Below are 17,861 nucleotides of genomic sequence, written 5' to 3' on the forward strand. Positions count from 1 at the left end.
TGTTAATCAGAGACAAACCACCAGATATATATACGGCTCCAGTCATCTCTTAAGCCAATTGTTGGTCTGCAGGTGATTTAAACTTTGCCTTGCATGGCCTTAAGTTCTGTTAATGATTTAGTATCTTATTGTTACAAAGAGCAATTCCAAAAGGGAAGGGGCATAATGAGATGTGTCTGACCTCCCTTCTCCTCATGGCTGGCAACTCAGTTTTAAGGTTTTCTGAGGTTCCCTTGGCTAAGAAGGGGTACATTTATTCAGCTGTGGGGGGCTTAGGATTTTATTTTAGTTCACAAAACTCTCTACTTTTAAAGAGGTCCTGGGATTAAATCAGGACCACCCAGATAATCTCATATTGATAACTCAGTCAACTGCTTAGTAACCTTAACTACATCTGCAAAATTACATTTACATTTGTAAGGTATCAAAATCACAGGCATGATATCTCATTATATTCAAAGTGTCATCCTTGGGGAATAGATCCTGGGATGTGACATCTTAGAATTCTGCCTATCATATCCTCCAAAGTCTGAATTTCTGCTGCACTATATAACTCATTTGGTATATGAACACATGCATGCACAGGCACACTTTTGTAATATTATTTTTATATGAATGCATCATATTTTTCTCAACAATATTTTAACTATACCAGCATATGATAGGCAATTACTAAAATACTTTTAAATGCTCTATAGTTTTGGAATATCACCCTTTGTTATTATTCCATTTATGTTATGCAGAATACATGTTTGTGTATTACTATGAAGCAATTAACCTATTAATTATTCTAAAACCTATAGATTAGTAGCAACTTTATGATGTAGGGATATTTTTCATATATTCTCATACATGGGAGCAGAGAAAATTTGGGAGTAATATTTATAAAATCCATTTGAATACAAATATACTTGATATATACTCCTATCAATTTTTTAAAAGGAGGAGTTAGCAGGATAGAAAGTACTTTTTTTTTTTTACAGTACCACAGTAACATTATAAAAAATATGACTCATGAATCAATTACTAAACTCTTAAAAGGTAAACTACATTGCTATTTAGCCATCTAATTTTTATTTCATTAGCCACTTATAACAATAACAATACATTATCCTGAAGAAGCATACAAAAGTAATTTATGCAGTTGTCAGAAGAAACTATTTTTGTAACTATGAATGACTGAACAGTAAGAAAGTCTCAGCTGGAAATATGCAAATGCCGTGGTCACCCAATGAATTAGACTTTTGTAATGTCTGCAATTCCAAGAAAACAGTCTGTCATGGCAAGAAATTAAGAAAAAATAGGCCGGGCGCGGTGGCTCACGCCTGTAATTCTAGCACTCTGGGAGGCCGAGGCGGGTGGATCGCTCGAGGTCAGGAGTTCTAGACCAGCCTCAGCAAGAGTGAGACCCTGTCTCTACTAAAAATAGAAAGAAATTATCTGGCCAACTAAAAAATATATATGGAAAAAATTAGCCGGGCATGGTGGCGCATGCCTGTAGTCCCAGCTGCTGAGGAGGCTGAGGCAGTAGGATCACTTATGCCCAGGAGTTTGAGGTTGCTGTGAGCTAGGCTGATGCCACAGCACTCACTCTAGCCCGGGCAACACAGCGAGACTCTGTCTCAAAAAAAAAAAAAAAAAAAAAAATGTTGGCCACGAGTTACCTAAAAGCATTCTAGTAATAAACTACATTGTTGCATACAGCAAATTTGGAAAATTTTATTTTTTACCTCACATATCAAGAGTTTTTAACCTCTCCAGGATTAGAGGCATTTGTGAAATCTTCAAAATGTAGAAAATTCCTTTGAGATATCTCAAAAATATGGCTATAAGCCATCATGTCTTTGTCTATCATTTTCAAATCAATGTGACATTTGATACAATTTTTTTTTGCAATACCTTTATTTTGTTCAAAACTACCTTTTCTGGTGTTTCTTTTAAAATGCAAATGGATTTTCACAACAGAATTTTTGAGGTGTGATATTCCCTTCCTCACTCATCATAAGGGTGATGGATGATACTCTTGTAACAAAAGAGAGGTTAACATGAAAAAAGTATAACAGATTTATTTAATCAAAATTTTACATGACACAGGAGCTTTCAGAATGAAGACCCAAAGATGCAGAGAAAACTGTCCATTTTTATGTTTAGGTTTGATGAAGAATGGGCAGCCATGTAGAAATAGGATTGGACATGGAGTGGGGACACCCAGCAGGGCCTGTCTGTCGAGGTTCTTGGCCTGTCCAGCACCCTTCCTTCTGGGTGGGGGGCAGGGCCTCTCTGGAATGGGGGTCTTACGACCTACAGTCAAACAAGGTAGTTCAGATAATTTCTTTCTGGCCAGCTGTTACACAGAAAGGCAGGGGAAGGTCAGAGAAATATTTTTAGGACTTATGGCTGGTTTGGGGGAAAAGTGGCTCTGGTTTCTATGGCCCACCTTGGGCAACAGGGATTCTAGTGTCTGTGGCCAGGCTCGGGGACAAGCGGGACTGAGACAGGCAGGCAGGAGGTCAGAGAGAGAGGCTGCTTCCCAGGCCTTTGGGACATTGTTTTCTGAGCCCCAGCAGAGGTCTCATCTATATTACAGGTCACAAGCTCCTGACCCTGCTTCCAAGTCTAGAAATATTTCTCGAAATATACAAGAAATACTAGAGTATCCGCTTATGTAGGAGGATGCTGGAACCTAGATTGACCAGAACTATCAACATTTTTTTGAGCACCCATTAAGGTCCACACTCTACCACTTTAATCCTCAGGACAGCCGTATGGGGGAAGCAAGGTATTATTTTTCTCGCTTTGCAGGCTAGGATGGCGGGCACGGATCTGGGAGTCAAACTTGAGTCTGCCTAAGTCCAGAGCAGATGTCAGCGCTGTACGCTCTGCCTCTCCCTGTGAATTACCAGTTCCCACGTGGAGGAGCAGCTTCCTGATCTCCAGTTTATGCTGCTACAGACCTGCCTTCCCTAGGAGAGGCCCCAGACACTGTTACTGGAGCCCTCCCGTCAGGACACGCGTCCTCGGGGGCTGTAAGCTGAGACTCACCTCACAGCGAGCGGACAGGAGGACTAAAATACGAACAGCCGGCAGCGGTAGCTGGAGACTTGTGCACCTTTCCCTTTAAAAGCAGATAAGGTTTTCCAAAGGCATAAATAACAATTCCACGGTGCCTGGTTCTCAGATTGCAGGTCCGTTCTGATTCTGCCCCTAGTCAATCCACCAGGCAAGCTTTCATTCAATGTTTCCTTTACTGTTCTGTTTGTTGCAGTCCAGGGAAACGGACTTTGTCCTGAAAGCCAACACCTGCTGACTTGCAGGCTGCAAGCCCTCGTCTTCCGGACTTGGCTCTGTTGTGTTTCCTATTTCTGGCCCATTCTCTGCTCTGGTGACCCCTGGGATCTTTGCCCTGTAGCTCCGGTCCTGCTGCGGTGCAGGCGGGTGACTGGCAGCTTGCGTGGGAGGCAGCGCCTAGGGCTCAGAAGACCGTGGTTTTTTTTTTTTTTTTTTTCGTTGCACAATGACTCGACGGGGAGCTGCCACTTGGTAGCCAAAAAAAGAAGCACTGAATTTCAAAATGGTGGCATTTTCTTCAGGAGACGCTTTATAACCACTTGGAAATCTTTGTATTTGAGTAAGACCACAGTGGAAGGCCCCTCACAGCATGCCTGAGTCTGCATGCCTGTTTGCGTGTTTCCACTGGAGTCGGAAGGAAAGGAAGGAGGACAACAGCAAAGCCTCTTGGCTTTCTTTTTCCTTTCCATTGTTAGTAAAAGAAGTACATCCATTAGGCATTTTTGAAACCCCTGTGTCAGTTGTGATTTTTAAGGCAGTGTGCTTGTTTCATTTAAAATTAATGCATATTTGCTACAGCCATTTTGTGAAATACAGAACATTTGCTCGTTAACAATCAAACCTAAAGCAAAGTCCCAGCACTCACAGAGCGCTGGCTCACTAACCTTTGGTATATTTACATTCAGTTTTTACTGTTCCTGAAGTCATTCTCTGTTCAAAGTTATATTTCTGTAAGCTTTCCAGCTACTGTGTGGCACATGTGCAAACTAGATGGAAATACCGTTCTTTTTGGTATTGCTGTTTCCAGTGGCAACAAGAGAACCAAGAACCTTGTGGCATTTAACAGAAAAGCCTCATACATGAAGAATGCAATTCTAATTTGAAGTTAATTAAAACAATTAGTAGAGTGTTTTATTTGCTTTTTGGTACCTCCTATTAATCTTTTGAAAATTAAGATGACCAAATATATAGTAACAAATTGTATCTTTCAATGTCATCTGATTTCAAGAAGTGGGTAAATTAAAATTATACTGCTTTTACATTTTATGTGCATCTATTTTTTTAATTTTATTTATTTTTTAAATTATTTTTTATTTCAGCATATTACAGGGGTACAAATGTTTAGGTTATGTATATTGCCCTTGCCCCACTCGAGTCAGAGCTTCAAGCATGTCCATCCCCCAGATGGTGATCACCGCACCCATTACATGTGTGTATACCCATCCCCTCCTCCCCCCTCCTATCTGCCCGACACCTGATGAATGTACTATATATTCACTTAAGTGTTGCTGAGTTAATACCAATTTGATGGTGAGTACATGATGTGGTGCTTGTTTTTCCATTCTTGGGATACTTCATTTAGTAGAATGGGTTCCAGCTCTATCCAAGATAATATAAGAGGTGCTCTATCACCATTGCTTTTTGTGGCTGAGTAGAACTCCATGGTATACACATTCCACATTTATATTAATCCACTGATGTATTGATGGGTACTTGGGTTGTTTCCACATCTTTGCAATTGTGAATTGTGCTGCTATAAACATTCAAATGCAAATGTCTTTTTTACAGAGTGTCTTTTGTTCTTTTGGGTAGATGCCCAATAATGGGATTGCTGGATCAAATGGTAGGTCTACTTGTATCTGTTTAAGATATCTCCATATTTCTTTCCACAGAGGTTGCACTAGTTTGCAGTCCCACTAGCAGTGTATGAGTGTTCCTGTCTCTCTGCATCCATGCCAATATTTATTGTTTTGGGACTTGTTGATAAAGGCCATTCTCACTGGAGATAAGTGATATCTCATTGTGGTTTTGATTTGCATTTCCCTGATGATTAGAGATGTTAAGTATTTTTTCATATGTTTGTTGGCCATACGTCTGTCTTCTTTTGAAAAATTTCTATTTATGTCCTTTGCCCACATTTTTATAGGGTTGTTTGATTTTTTCTTGCTGATTTTCTTGAGTTCCATATAGATGCTAGTTATTAGCCTTTTATCAGATGTGTAACATGCAAATATTTTCTCCTATTTGTTTGCTCTCATGATAGTTTCCTTGGCTGTGCAGAAACTTTTTAATTTGATCAGGTCCCAGTTTTTATTTTTGTTGTTGCTGTGATTGCCTTTGGGGTCTTCTTCATAAATTCTTTGCCTAGGCCAATGTCTATAAGAGTTTTTCCAATATTTTCTTCTAGGATTCTTCTAGTTTCACACCTTAGGTTTAAGTCTGTTATCCACCACGAGTTGTTTTTTGTGAGAGGTGAAAGGTGAGGATCCTGTTTCAGTCTTCTACATGTGGCTATCAAGTTTTCCCAGCACCATATATTGAATAAGGATTCTTTCCCCCACAGTATGTTTTTGTCTGCTTTATCAAAGATTAGATGGCTATATGAGGATGGTTTTATATCTGGTCTCAGTTCTGTTCCATTGGTCTATGTATCTGTTCTTATGCCAGTACCATGCTATTTTAGTTACTATAGCCTTGTAGTATAGCTTGAAGTCTGGTAAATGGATGCCTCCTAATTTGTTCTTTTTGCTTAAGATTGCTTTTGCTATACAGGGTCTTTTCTGGTCCCATAAAAAGTATAGAATTATTTTTTCTAGATTTGTGAAAAATGATGTTGGTATTTTAATAGGGATTGCATTGAATCTGTAAATCACTTTGGGTAGTATAGACATTTTAACTATGTTGATTCTGACCACCCATGAGCATGGTATTGTTTTCCACCTGTTTACGTTCTCTGCTATTTCCTTCCTAAGTGTTTCATAGTTCTCCCTATAGAGGTCTTTTACCTCCTTAGTTAAATGTATTCCTAAGTATTTTACTTTGTTGCTCTTGTGAAGGGTATTGAGTCTTTGATTTCATTCTCAGTTTTACTGTTGTTGGCATAAAGGAATGCTACTGATTTCTGTACACTGATTTTATAACTTGAGACTTTGCTGAATTTATTTATCAATTCCAGGAGTCTCATGGCAGAATCTTTGGGGTTTTCTAGATATAAGATCATAGTATCAGCAAAGGGCGATACTTTGACCTCTTCTGACCCCATTTGGATGCCCTTGATTTCTTTCTCTTGTCTGATTGCTCTGGCTAGGACATCCAGCACTATGTTGAATAGAAGCAGTGATAAAGGGCAACCTTGTCCGGTTCCAGTTCTAAGTGGAAATGCTTTCAATTCTTCCCCATTCAGTATGATGTTGGCTGTGGTTTTGTCATATATGGCTTTTATCTATGTCTATTTTGTTAAGCGTTCTTATCATAAAAGCGTGTTGAATTTTGTCGAATGCTTTTTCTGCATCTATTGAAAGGATCATATGGTCTTTGTTTTTGCTTCCATTTATGTGGTGAATTACATTTATAGATTTGCGTATGTTGAACCATCCCTGTATCTCTGGGATGAAGCCCACTTGGCCATGATGGAAAGGATGAAACAAAAAAAGAAAACTACAGACCAGTTTCCCTTATGAATATAGATGCAAAAATTATCAACAAAATCCTAGCAAACTGACTTCAGGTGCTTATGTGCTTGTATTTAATTTAAAGAGATTGAGGAAGATTGGGGTGGCCTTTGGCCAAACTGAGAAATTAGTGAATTACATATTTGATTTATTTCCCTTGAGCCTCCCCAGTGATTCTCTGTGAGAGTTCCCTCCCCTGACCCTTCTCAAACCCTCTTTTCCTCTTTTCAGATACATATATATGTACACTCGATTTCACCTCCAGATTGATAGGTTCTGCATCTGTGAATTCAACCAAGTGCAGATCAAAATTATTTGGAAAAATATAATAATAACAAATAATGCAAATGAAAATCAACACAGTATAAGGACTATTTACATAGCACTTGCTTTGGACCAGGTGTCATAGGTAATGTAGAGATGGTTTAAGTGCAGTCAGCCCTTCACATCCCTGGGTTCTGCACCTGTGGATTCAACCAACAGAGGATGGAAAATATTCAGACAAAAGAAATTTCACAAAACTTCAAAAAGTGAAACTTGAATTTTATACCATGTGCTATGTTGAATTCATGTGAATGAGTGATGTGTAGGCATTGTTTTGCATATTATGAGTAATCTAGAGATAATTTAAAGCAGCAGTCCCCAACTTTTTTGGCATCAGGGACCGGTTTTCTGGAAGACAGATTTTCCACAGATGTGGGTGGAGAAGGGGGAGGCGGAGCTCAGGCGGTGATGCCAGCAATGAGAGCAGCTGTAAATACAGATGAAGCTTTGCTCATTCGCCCACTACTCACCTCTTGTTGTGTGGCCTGGTTCCTAAGTTTCATGGAAGACAATTTTTCTATGGACCGCAGTGTGGGGGTGGTGGCAGCAGAGCACTGCAGCTAAGGGGTTGGGGACCGCATATTCAAAGTATACAGGAGGATGTGTATAGGTTTTATGCAAATACTATGCCATTTTATATCAAAGATTTGAGCATGAGCATCCATGGATTTTGGTACCTGCAGGGGTCGGTCCTAGAACCAATCCTCTGTGGATACCAAGGGACAATTGTATATACATAAAGTATAGACATGAATAAAAATGTGTGTGTATGTGTTTGTGTGTATTTTTCTCTAGAAATAATTTCTTCATTTTAGTTTTTAGCCCCAAGAAGTGCTACATTGAAGATAAGTTATAGAGTTGTGATGTTGTGGCTGATCCCAGAGTTGGTGACATCTCTCAAACCAGCCCACACACATGACTGTCTGTTCCCTGCTATGTGCAGCTGCTCTTACATGGACATCTTAGGAAAGTACCAGAATCCATCTGTGCAGATTTGTTGAGTGCATAATTTCCTGGGTTTTTCAAAATACAAGACTCAAAATGAGCTGCCTGTTTGTGCCTGGGTGTGTTCAGAAGCATTCAAAGGCACAACCTAATACTCATCCTTAATTGCTCCAGGTTAATCCCCCTCAGGGAGAGCTAAGCCCCACCTGCTGGCCACTCTTGCCTAATAACTGGAGAAGATCTTTGCAGTTTGGCCTGTGGTGGCCATAGCTGTGACAGTGAAGGCAGTCACTGAACAGAGCTGATGGCAGGGTGATGGCAGGTGACACTGGCGTGGGTTCTCTCCCATGAAGGTGTCCTGTTCACACTGCTTTGGTGATGGCCGTTTCATGCTGCCATTGTCATGAGCTGTTGTGATTTGCTGATGAACCAAACAATGAGGATCAAGGAATGTGTCCAGAGCCCTGATCTGAAAACCATGTTGAAAATTCCCATTTATTAAATTCTATCTTTGCTTTTTTGTGGATTATAAACATGGCGTCCCAGTGAATCTTCATCACTGGTAAAATTTGTCTCAAGATTACGTGGTAACTAGCACCTGAAGCCTGCCAGTGATTGAAGTTTGAAATCTCACTTACACAGGAGAGAGTAACACTCGCCCAAACAGAATTCCTGTTTCTAGGTGCAAGTTCATGTCACATCTAGATCTATGTAGGACTTGAGACTCAATTTCTGAGCCTTTTCTTTCTGTTTTCAAACTCTTTAAGATTGAATTCTTGTGAACTTTTAGGGGACACATTCAAATCATACCAGCATCTAACTATAATTTTTTTTGTTCAACATTAAAAAAAATTAAAATGATTTATTATTAAATTCATACATTTGACAGCATCATTTTGTTCTTGGATTTTAAAATATATAAAGCAAATTCATATTACACATGGCCTTACAAGTTTCTTTTTAATAAATTAATATTTATATTAATAATTTTAATGACTATATCTGCATGCATATGATGTTTTGAACTTAGATCCTTTCTTTTTCTTTTTGAATTGCATAAAACATTATGATCGTAACCCATCAGGAAAAAACAGTCATATGGCCAAGCGTGGAATAAAAGTCAGGAGGCTGAAAAGTAGTAACCAATTTGACCTATTTTATATCTCAGAAAGTCTATAAAATTATTTTATCAATTTGATAATTTCACAGCCTGAGCCATCCAAAAATGGATTTAATTTTGTTACCTATATTCCATATAAGAGAAAATTGTTGTATTTTACTTAGTGCATGCCATCATATCTATCATAATTTTGTCCTGAAAAGAATATTAGTATTTTATATGTTATAAGGAAAGAATATAAGAAAATAGAAATTACTAGCTAACCGTCATGGGTAATTTGCAAACCTTGAATCATTCTACCTAAAGCTTGGGAGATAGTTACCAATATTAAGTTGTTATTTCTGAATAGTGGTGTGTCTTTTTACTTTTCTTGAGCAAATCTATATTTTCTAACTTTTCCATAATCAGCATGGATTATTTATGTAATAATCAAATGATAGCATTATAGTTCTACTAAAATGGAAGTCATGTGAGGATATGTCCTCCTGGTACTATGCAAGCTCAGAGGAGGAGACATTTGCTCCATGTGTTAGAAGATGACACAATAGCAATTGCATGTGTGTATGGATGTATCTATGGATATATATTAATATATGTATAGTGTATCGAGATTTAGAATGGTAAAAAAGCTTGAAATTAATAATGTCTTAAAATAACATAAAGATCTAAAACTGTTTAGAAGCCTAAATTTATAGGTAAATTTTTAAGTACTCGTAATGACTTTTAGGAATTGAATAATTTAATAAACTAATTTTATTTTAATTTTAGAAGAAGGCTTCTTAAAGCATTTACAATATGTTGATCATATTATTAAAAATGCACCACTTCTTTGGTTTGGGTATAGATCTAAAAAATTCATATCTTTAGTTACTGTTTGTGATAGTATTATAATTATTTGTGGTAAGAGAAAATATGAGCATAATGGCACTGTTTTCTTGATAAACAATATACATGCCTGGTAAATTCTTTACTTTTTCCTTCTTTTCAAAGTGTCTAGTCTACAACTATCATAATTCTTATTATGATAAACTATCATAATTACTATCATACTTTATAAAGGCTAAAAGAATGCTCATTGTTACCATTATTTCAAAGTGCAATTTTAAGAAGTGTTATCCAGGGCTATTACGTCCAAGATAGAAACAAGTTATAATTATAATTTCTATGATTATGAAAAGGAGGAGGCAAAAATATCATAGTCGTTAGAGGATATGCTTATATAATGCAAGTGCCCACATCCAACTGAGACATGATTAGAAACAATAAGTTTTATAACTCTAAGATAGTTATAAAACTGACATTAAAAAATCAATATTTACCCTATAATCAATAAATCATCAGTTAGAAAATATGATGGAAGAAAAGATTCTACTTAACATACTAACTTAGAAGATAAAAATAGAAATACTACTTATTATTCAATAAGAAATACGTAACACATATAAGGCAAATACTTAAAATGTACTGAAATAAAAAAGATGAGTGAGATAAGTAGAAAAACAAACCGTATTCTTGGATAGGTAAAGTCAATATAGTAAAATTAAAATTTTAGTTAAAATATCCAAAGGAAATTTTTTGGAGCTTGAAGAATGTTCCTAAAATATACCCAGGAAAAAAAAATCTGTGAAACTAATCATTAAAATAGTAAAAAAGAGGGATTGAAGTACCCTACATAGAGAATAAAATATTAGAAAACAGCAATATTTAAACTATTTCTGTTGTAGCATGTCTAGAAAGAGGCCCAGATACATGTCGGAGATTTGCATAGTATTACATTAATATTGCACATCACAGAGGAAATTATAAACATATATTAATCATAATCAATAGTGATGACAATATGTAAGTAATTTGGAAAAAATAAAATTAATTCCAGATGATTCAAAGACTTAAGCATTAAAATAAAACCACACTAGCTAAGAAAAAAATGAGTTTTTTAATGTAATTTTAGATTCAGGGAAGCCTAAGCATGATACAAAATCCAAAGCCATAATTAAAAAGACCAATAAATTTTCTTACATAAAAATTTAAAACATCTATATGATATAAACCATAAAGCCAAAAGTGCAAACCATATAAACTTTGAAAAAATATTTCTAACACATATTATAAGTAAAAGTTTAATTTTTTGCATACAAAGGGTTCTGAACAAATCAATAAAAAAAAGTACACAGTGAAATGGACATATGGCAGGAAGGATCTATTTGGTTTATTTACACGGAAAGAAACACGTGGTCGTTAACATACATTTTCTGAATAACTATCTTTCTTTTACTTCACAACATTTGAATTTTGAAGTCTTACAATTTTAAAAGATAGAGAGGACAGTTAATGTGTTGGATTCTTCGAAAGAATTTGTCACTCATAGATTTAGCGTGTACATCTGCTTTTTTCTTTGAGAAATATGCATGAAGGAAAAGTTGACATGTCTACTTAATAAATTTGTGTTCTTTAAATCAGCTTGACTTTTTTCTTTCTTTCCTTTCTTCCTCTACCCACGCCTTCCTGTCTCCCCCCCCCCCACTGCTTTGAATTGCAATTGATTTATGTGGTGCTTATAATAATATAGATATTTTTCTGTGGCTATGACCAATTATAAAGAGATAACCATTGCTGATTTTGGCCTTGAATCTCTTACTTAATAACTATGCAGACAGCTCAGGAATTATGGTTTCTGCTTATTGAGAGTTCTATACTCTGTTTTCTGCAGTCCACATAGACATGAAATACACAATCCTTCCATGTTAAGGGTAGCAGAACCATATCTCAGGAGAATGTCCAAATGAAAAGTAAGCACTATCATTACAAGTGGGAACAGACCATTTTTGCCACTTGCAAAAAATCCCACCTTATTATTTGTCTTTAAATCCAGATACAATGATTCATTTTCAGAGTAAATCTTGGCATTAGCTCAAGTAGAAATTTTTTGTGAGATCTGCAAGAGCTCTATTTTGCTTCTTAAATTTTATTTATTTTTATTTTGCACTTTGATGAATATATAACTATACAAATAGCTTTTATCTTTCTCAATAGCCACTTAATGCTTTTTAACAAAATATTTCCAAACACATAGTGTACATTTGTATGGCATCAAATATGCAAGTGTATATGTGCACACTATGAGAAAGACACCCATAGTGTGTGTTTCAGCAAAAAAAGACACAGCTAATAAAATAGGCCACTGGTCTATTGTTGGTTCCTCTTTTCTTCCAAGGGTTTGACCATCAGGGTAATCAGATCTTCTGTTTGGAGAAATTATTTTCTTTTATTTCTTCTATAAAAATGTAACATTTTTCTTCTTGGGAGTTTGCTACTTCTTTTTTTTCCTCCTTGGCATCATAGACAATATTAGGATGTAGAATACAACCACAAATTTCCCTAAGCTTGTGCTGATTTTTGGTGAAAGGGTGTTAGATTTTGTTTTCTGCCTTGAATTTCAGTAGACTCACTCATAAATTTTGAATGCATTTCCTTTATGAAAGATAAAAATAATATAAATTATGCTTTCTATAGCCACTTAACCAAAACATTGCTAGGATAAGATTCTTCCCATTAAAATTATAATAAAGATGTTTTGATGGAAAGCATAATGCTTTGAATAAAACATGACAAGAAATATGTACTTGTGGTAGGAAAATACATTCAACTGTGATTCTAAATTTTAATGGGCTTGTCGACAGTAATAAAAATATTTTCAAGAAAACAAGTTAAATTGTTTGATCTTGTACTTTAGATTATTCACACTCATACTAAATTACAATGTTAAAAAATAAAAACAACTTCAGTGTAACTTTATTGAAATTTCATGTTTTATTTTTAATAAGATTTAAATAACTATAAAAGAATATGCAGAAACAGGCTTCAAATATATTTTATATACTGAAGAAAGATTAATAATAATATGTAGTATAGTTTCCCAGTTGTGGATTTGAAAGAGAATTAGCACTGATGCTTGAAGATATCTTTTGTACGAAATGAGTCAACTTATCTCTCCTACGCATCATCCTTGAAAACTGAAAAAATAATCACTCATGTTGTTTCCTGCAGTCTGTGGTTCAAATGAAGTTGAGCCTATACACATGTATCACATACCACACAAACACACACTTCACACCAGATGTGCAAATTACGTGTGTGTATAAGTACATATAAGTACATAGAATGCAACTGGAATGTGTATCTAATAGACTAAGGGGACAGAATAGTCATTGCTTAAGTAAAAATATTTGTGCGGTGGTAGTTTGGGGACCTAACAGAAATGTGTTAATTGATTTTGAACAATAGAATGAGAGCGTGTACAGAGAGAGTACCTACGTGACAAATTCTCTCAAGATAACGTTTGTGTCTGGAATTAATTACATACTAACTGCCCATGTTATTTTCAGCCAGCTTAAAAATTCCTCGAACACATGGTGGAATATAAAGTTTATTGGCCATTGACTGAAGCTAAGAATTACCCGTGAAAACTGACATTGTCTCTGAATGCCCTGCGCTCCCGTGCGCACTGGCGACCGGTGATGGCAGGCCACTCGCAGGCACACGTGGCAAGGAGCGGCTTTGGTGCCGCGGTTGGCGCTCAGCCCCTTCAGATGCTGTTTGGGGACTTTAACGGTGAGGTCTGTAGTGAGTCGGTTAGGAACAGATGAGACTGGGGATCTCTAGGCTGTTTGTGAAATTGTGTATAAAGACTAAAACAATCACCTGCTCCATTGGCCAAAACAGTTCTGTTTTCCAAATCAGTCATAAAAAGCCCCCACAAAACAAATATTTTGTAATACACTAAAAGTGAATCCTCTAGCATTTGACTTTAGGAGTAGATTTTTAGAAGCTTTGAGGGTTTTAGATGTTATAGGATATTCAGAAACATGTGCCAATCCAATTAGCTGACTTTTCCTATACATTTAGACATTCCACAATAATTTAAATTTGAAAGACATTTTAAGTGTATTTACCCCAAAAATGTATAATTTTCATTTGCCAGAGTGCTTTCTGAAGCTTTCAAAGACGCTAAAAGGTGATTTTCTTTAACTTGTTTTATTGTTCAAATCCAATTTATTTCTGCCACCTGTTATTTCTCTCCATGGATTTTTTTAGAAGCCATTTTTGGACCATTTTATGGTACTATAATAAGAGTGTCACTTCCTATGGTGTAATTGACTCTCGGTTTGACAGTTCCACCAATACACAATGGGAGTCCACTGTATGCCAATAGCTATGATATTTATTTTTCCAAGGAAGATGCTTAAGCCTGAGTGTTCAAAACTCTCCATCTGTTTGTTTAGAAATATGTTTCTTTGTTACCAGGACTATGTTGATAATTTTCCTTTTAGAGGATATACTTCACAAAAGCAAAGATTTTGCACTTGGGTTTTTAATGTTCTTTTAGGGGCATTTTAGGGTAATTTAATAAATATAAATTATTTCTGAAAAGTCTTTTGTGACAAACTAAAGTTTTAATATAGCCTTTCTGAATGGAAAAATATAAATTTCTAAATTTGGTGAATCATGTCAGTAAATATTTTTCTGCTGTGTAAAGTGCTATATATAGTAGAATTGTTATAATGTTTGCAGAATCTGTTTCTAATTCTGGGATTATTTGTTTGTTCTTGTTTTTTTCAGTCTCCTGAACAACAACCAAATCAGAAAGATTTCCAGAAATGCTTTTGAAGGACTTGAAAATTTGCTATATTTGTAAGTTGTAAGAAAAACTAACAGTGGCTTATAATGTTGATTATTTTTGCTTTTTTTGTTTGTTTAAACTAAAGTAAATCTTCACTTTCTTAAAAAGCACTGTCAACCTTTACCAAAAAACTCATATATGAACACTTCTAGGTGTGGTAAATTATTGTTTTCAATAAATTTCGCATCTGAAAACATTTGAATATTTATACATATTTATATTCCCCCACCCCTGTCACAAAAATTCTGAATTGGACAAAAATAAAACAATGCAGAATTCTCTCACATTTCATATTCAAATCTAATTAGTAATTGTTAAAAAAAATTCCATACCTACAAAAGAAGCATCCAAGACCTTCTGAAGTCAGTGAACACATTACAATTAGGAATTTTGATAAACTTTGGTAAGAATGAAATTTTGGAAAAATTAGCTTACAGATATGACCATTGACAATTGTCATGCTTTTATATATTGTAGATATTGTTGGTAAATGGGAATAAAGGCATTTTAAACAAGTGCCTGTTTTGACTCAGAAACCAATGCATGTTGATAAATTGAATGTCAGGAGGTCACTGTTGGATACGTTTATGTTGGAGGCTGAAGAAAGAAACTACAAGGACATTTGTTTCAGCTAGGAGTGAGTGCTGCAACTTTATTCTCAAAGAACATTAAGGAGGTAACTAAGATTTTTGCACAAATATGTCCATTTGTAGATGTATTAAGCACTCTGCTCAAAAAGTTAAATTTATTATTTTAAAGAGAAGATGCTATTCCAGCATTTTGCTGTGATCTAATCTACACCACCGTAGCATCTTCCTAAAGCACTAGAATTCCTATTACACCCTAACCTGAGCCTCACAGCTCCTGTGTTCAGCCGAGACACCCCAGCCGGACACACAGGGCCCCTGCAGCTCTTCTCGTCAGTCAGTCCTGAGCTTTTGGTTCCCTCTTAGAACCAGTCCATTCTGTCTGCTGTCCTAATCATTCATAAACAACCTAACATGTTTCTTAGTCAGTTTGCTGCTGCTATAACAGAATACCACAGACTGAGAAATTAATAAAGAAAAAAAGTTTATTTGGCTCCTGGTTCTGCAGGCTGGGAAGTCCGAGACCGAGGTGCTGCGTCTGGTGAGGACCTTCTTGCTGCATCATAACATGGCGGGAGGGTGAGCACACGAGACAGGGAGGAAAAGGGCGAGACTCCTGTGATCACTAACCCGCTCCCACAGTAACGGCTTTAGTCCATTCCTGCGGGCAGAGCCCTCATCACTAATTACCTCTTAGGTCCCACCTCTTAATACCATCACAATAGCCATTAAATTTCAACAGGAATATTGGAAGGGACATTCAAACCGTAGCACATGCTCGGCAGGTCCACGTTGTTCTTCATTTCTATGCTTTACACGTTGCTAAGGCTTCTTCAAGCTTCCAGACTGGTGACGTGAAAAGTCTGCTCCTTGTTAGTGAAGGGGCTTGACCTTCTCCCTGTGTTGCACCTGAAACCTGCTCTGTGGTTCTCTGCTCATTGGCACAGCAAAGAGTAATTCCCTTACAGTAAAACAAACAGATTAATAAACAAAACAAAACAAAAACCTTTATGACTTTGCAAATAATGTCTTAGAAGCAATCTCATCACTAGTGTTAATATTTAATTAGGAAGTCTATTAAAATGCGTTATTAGAAAGGAAATTAATTTTGGATGGTGAACACCCAACATTCCTGAGGCTGGATCAATTACATGCACAAGTGCACTATTTGTTCTGGATGAGAACAAGAAAAGCATTTCACAAAACTTCTAATTGATGCTCTGGCCACTCTGGACTTCTGTAAGATATGTGACTTAGCAGAAGGCAAGGATAATTTGTGAATGTTACATTAAGTAGTAGGTGGTGAATATGTTCATGTGGCCACTGCAGTAAATCTTTCCATGTTTTCTTCCTTTTTTTTTCTGAGTTCACGAAAATGCAATCCATGTTTTCAATGACAATGCCAAAGCACTGCCCTTCAGACCAGGGAAGTTTGTAGAGAAGAAAAGAATTGTGGGCTAGAAGAACCATTTGGTGCATATGATACCTACAAACTCATCTTCTGTCTATTTTTCCTTTGCTTTTTATACTTGATCCTTTGGTTAATTATTTCTTCAAACACAGGGAGTGCTCATCCTCCGCCTGACCCTGTACACATCCTGCTTATTGTTTTTCCCTTGGCTATTTTTTCTATCTTGTTACAGCTTTAATGTCATCGTTTCTAGGAATCAGCTTAAGTCAACTAACACCTCTTTTTCCCCCATCATGCTGCCCTGTTTATTTCATTTATTTCATACACCATAAAACTTCATTTTTTTCTCATGTACTTGTTAGCTTGTTTATTTTCTGATTCTCCCCCTGGATTCTGTGCAGTCAGGTGGCTGTGCTCTCCTTCCTTACCACATAGCAGCATCTAGAATGAACTTCTAGAATGTAGTAACTGTTCATTAAATATTTCTTGGACAAATGTATGAACATAAGGTACTCAATAAATGCTTGACATTTGATTGATTAATGCTCTTAGTTATGCTCAGTTAATTATTCTTAAGAGAGGAATGATAACACTAAAATGCCACTGCTTTTTCAGCAATGTGTATTTATCAATTATTAACAGCATGCCTTTTCCCAAGGATTTCAAGTGTGTATATTACCTTGTATACAAACACTAGTTATAGTGTTTATATATTCAGGAAGTTAATTTTTATTAGACTAAATATACCATAGAACTGCAATTTTACCCTGGAAAGCACAAATGATAGCATATCTTTTCCTCTATAACAAAAGCATTTCTGAACTTATCTGAAATTCTAATGTGTTTGATCCAAAACATACCATTGATTCCCTTGGGCAAAAACAAATTGAAATGTCTTTGGACCAATTTGGCTTTCAGATGCACAAGAAAAAGTACACTTGTTTGAGAATATCCTTGGGAACTGTGATTCATTTGTTAGCTGAATTTTAGAGCTAAGATACATTGAAGAACAGAGAGCAAGATGCTCCTTTTCTGTAGTTTAGCAGACCAGCAA

At 36.2% G+C, this 17,861-nt stretch overlaps 1 protein-coding gene across 1 annotated transcript in view; it reads left to right on the forward strand.

Annotated features, from left to right (window-relative positions):
* The window catches only part of PXDNL (peroxidasin like), a 383,932-nt gene that overhangs the window by 146,668 nt on the left and 219,403 nt on the right, over window positions 1-17,861 (forward strand). The window contains 1 exon segment of the mRNA XM_045560482.1: window positions 14,749-14,820. Within this exon segment, the coding sequence (XP_045416438.1) occupies window positions 14,749-14,820 (72 nt within the window).

The sequence above is a fragment of the Lemur catta genome, chromosome 9 (assembly GCF_020740605.2).
Source record: "Lemur catta isolate mLemCat1 chromosome 9, mLemCat1.pri, whole genome shotgun sequence".
Lineage (NCBI taxonomy): Eukaryota > Metazoa > Chordata > Mammalia > Primates > Lemuridae > Lemur > Lemur catta.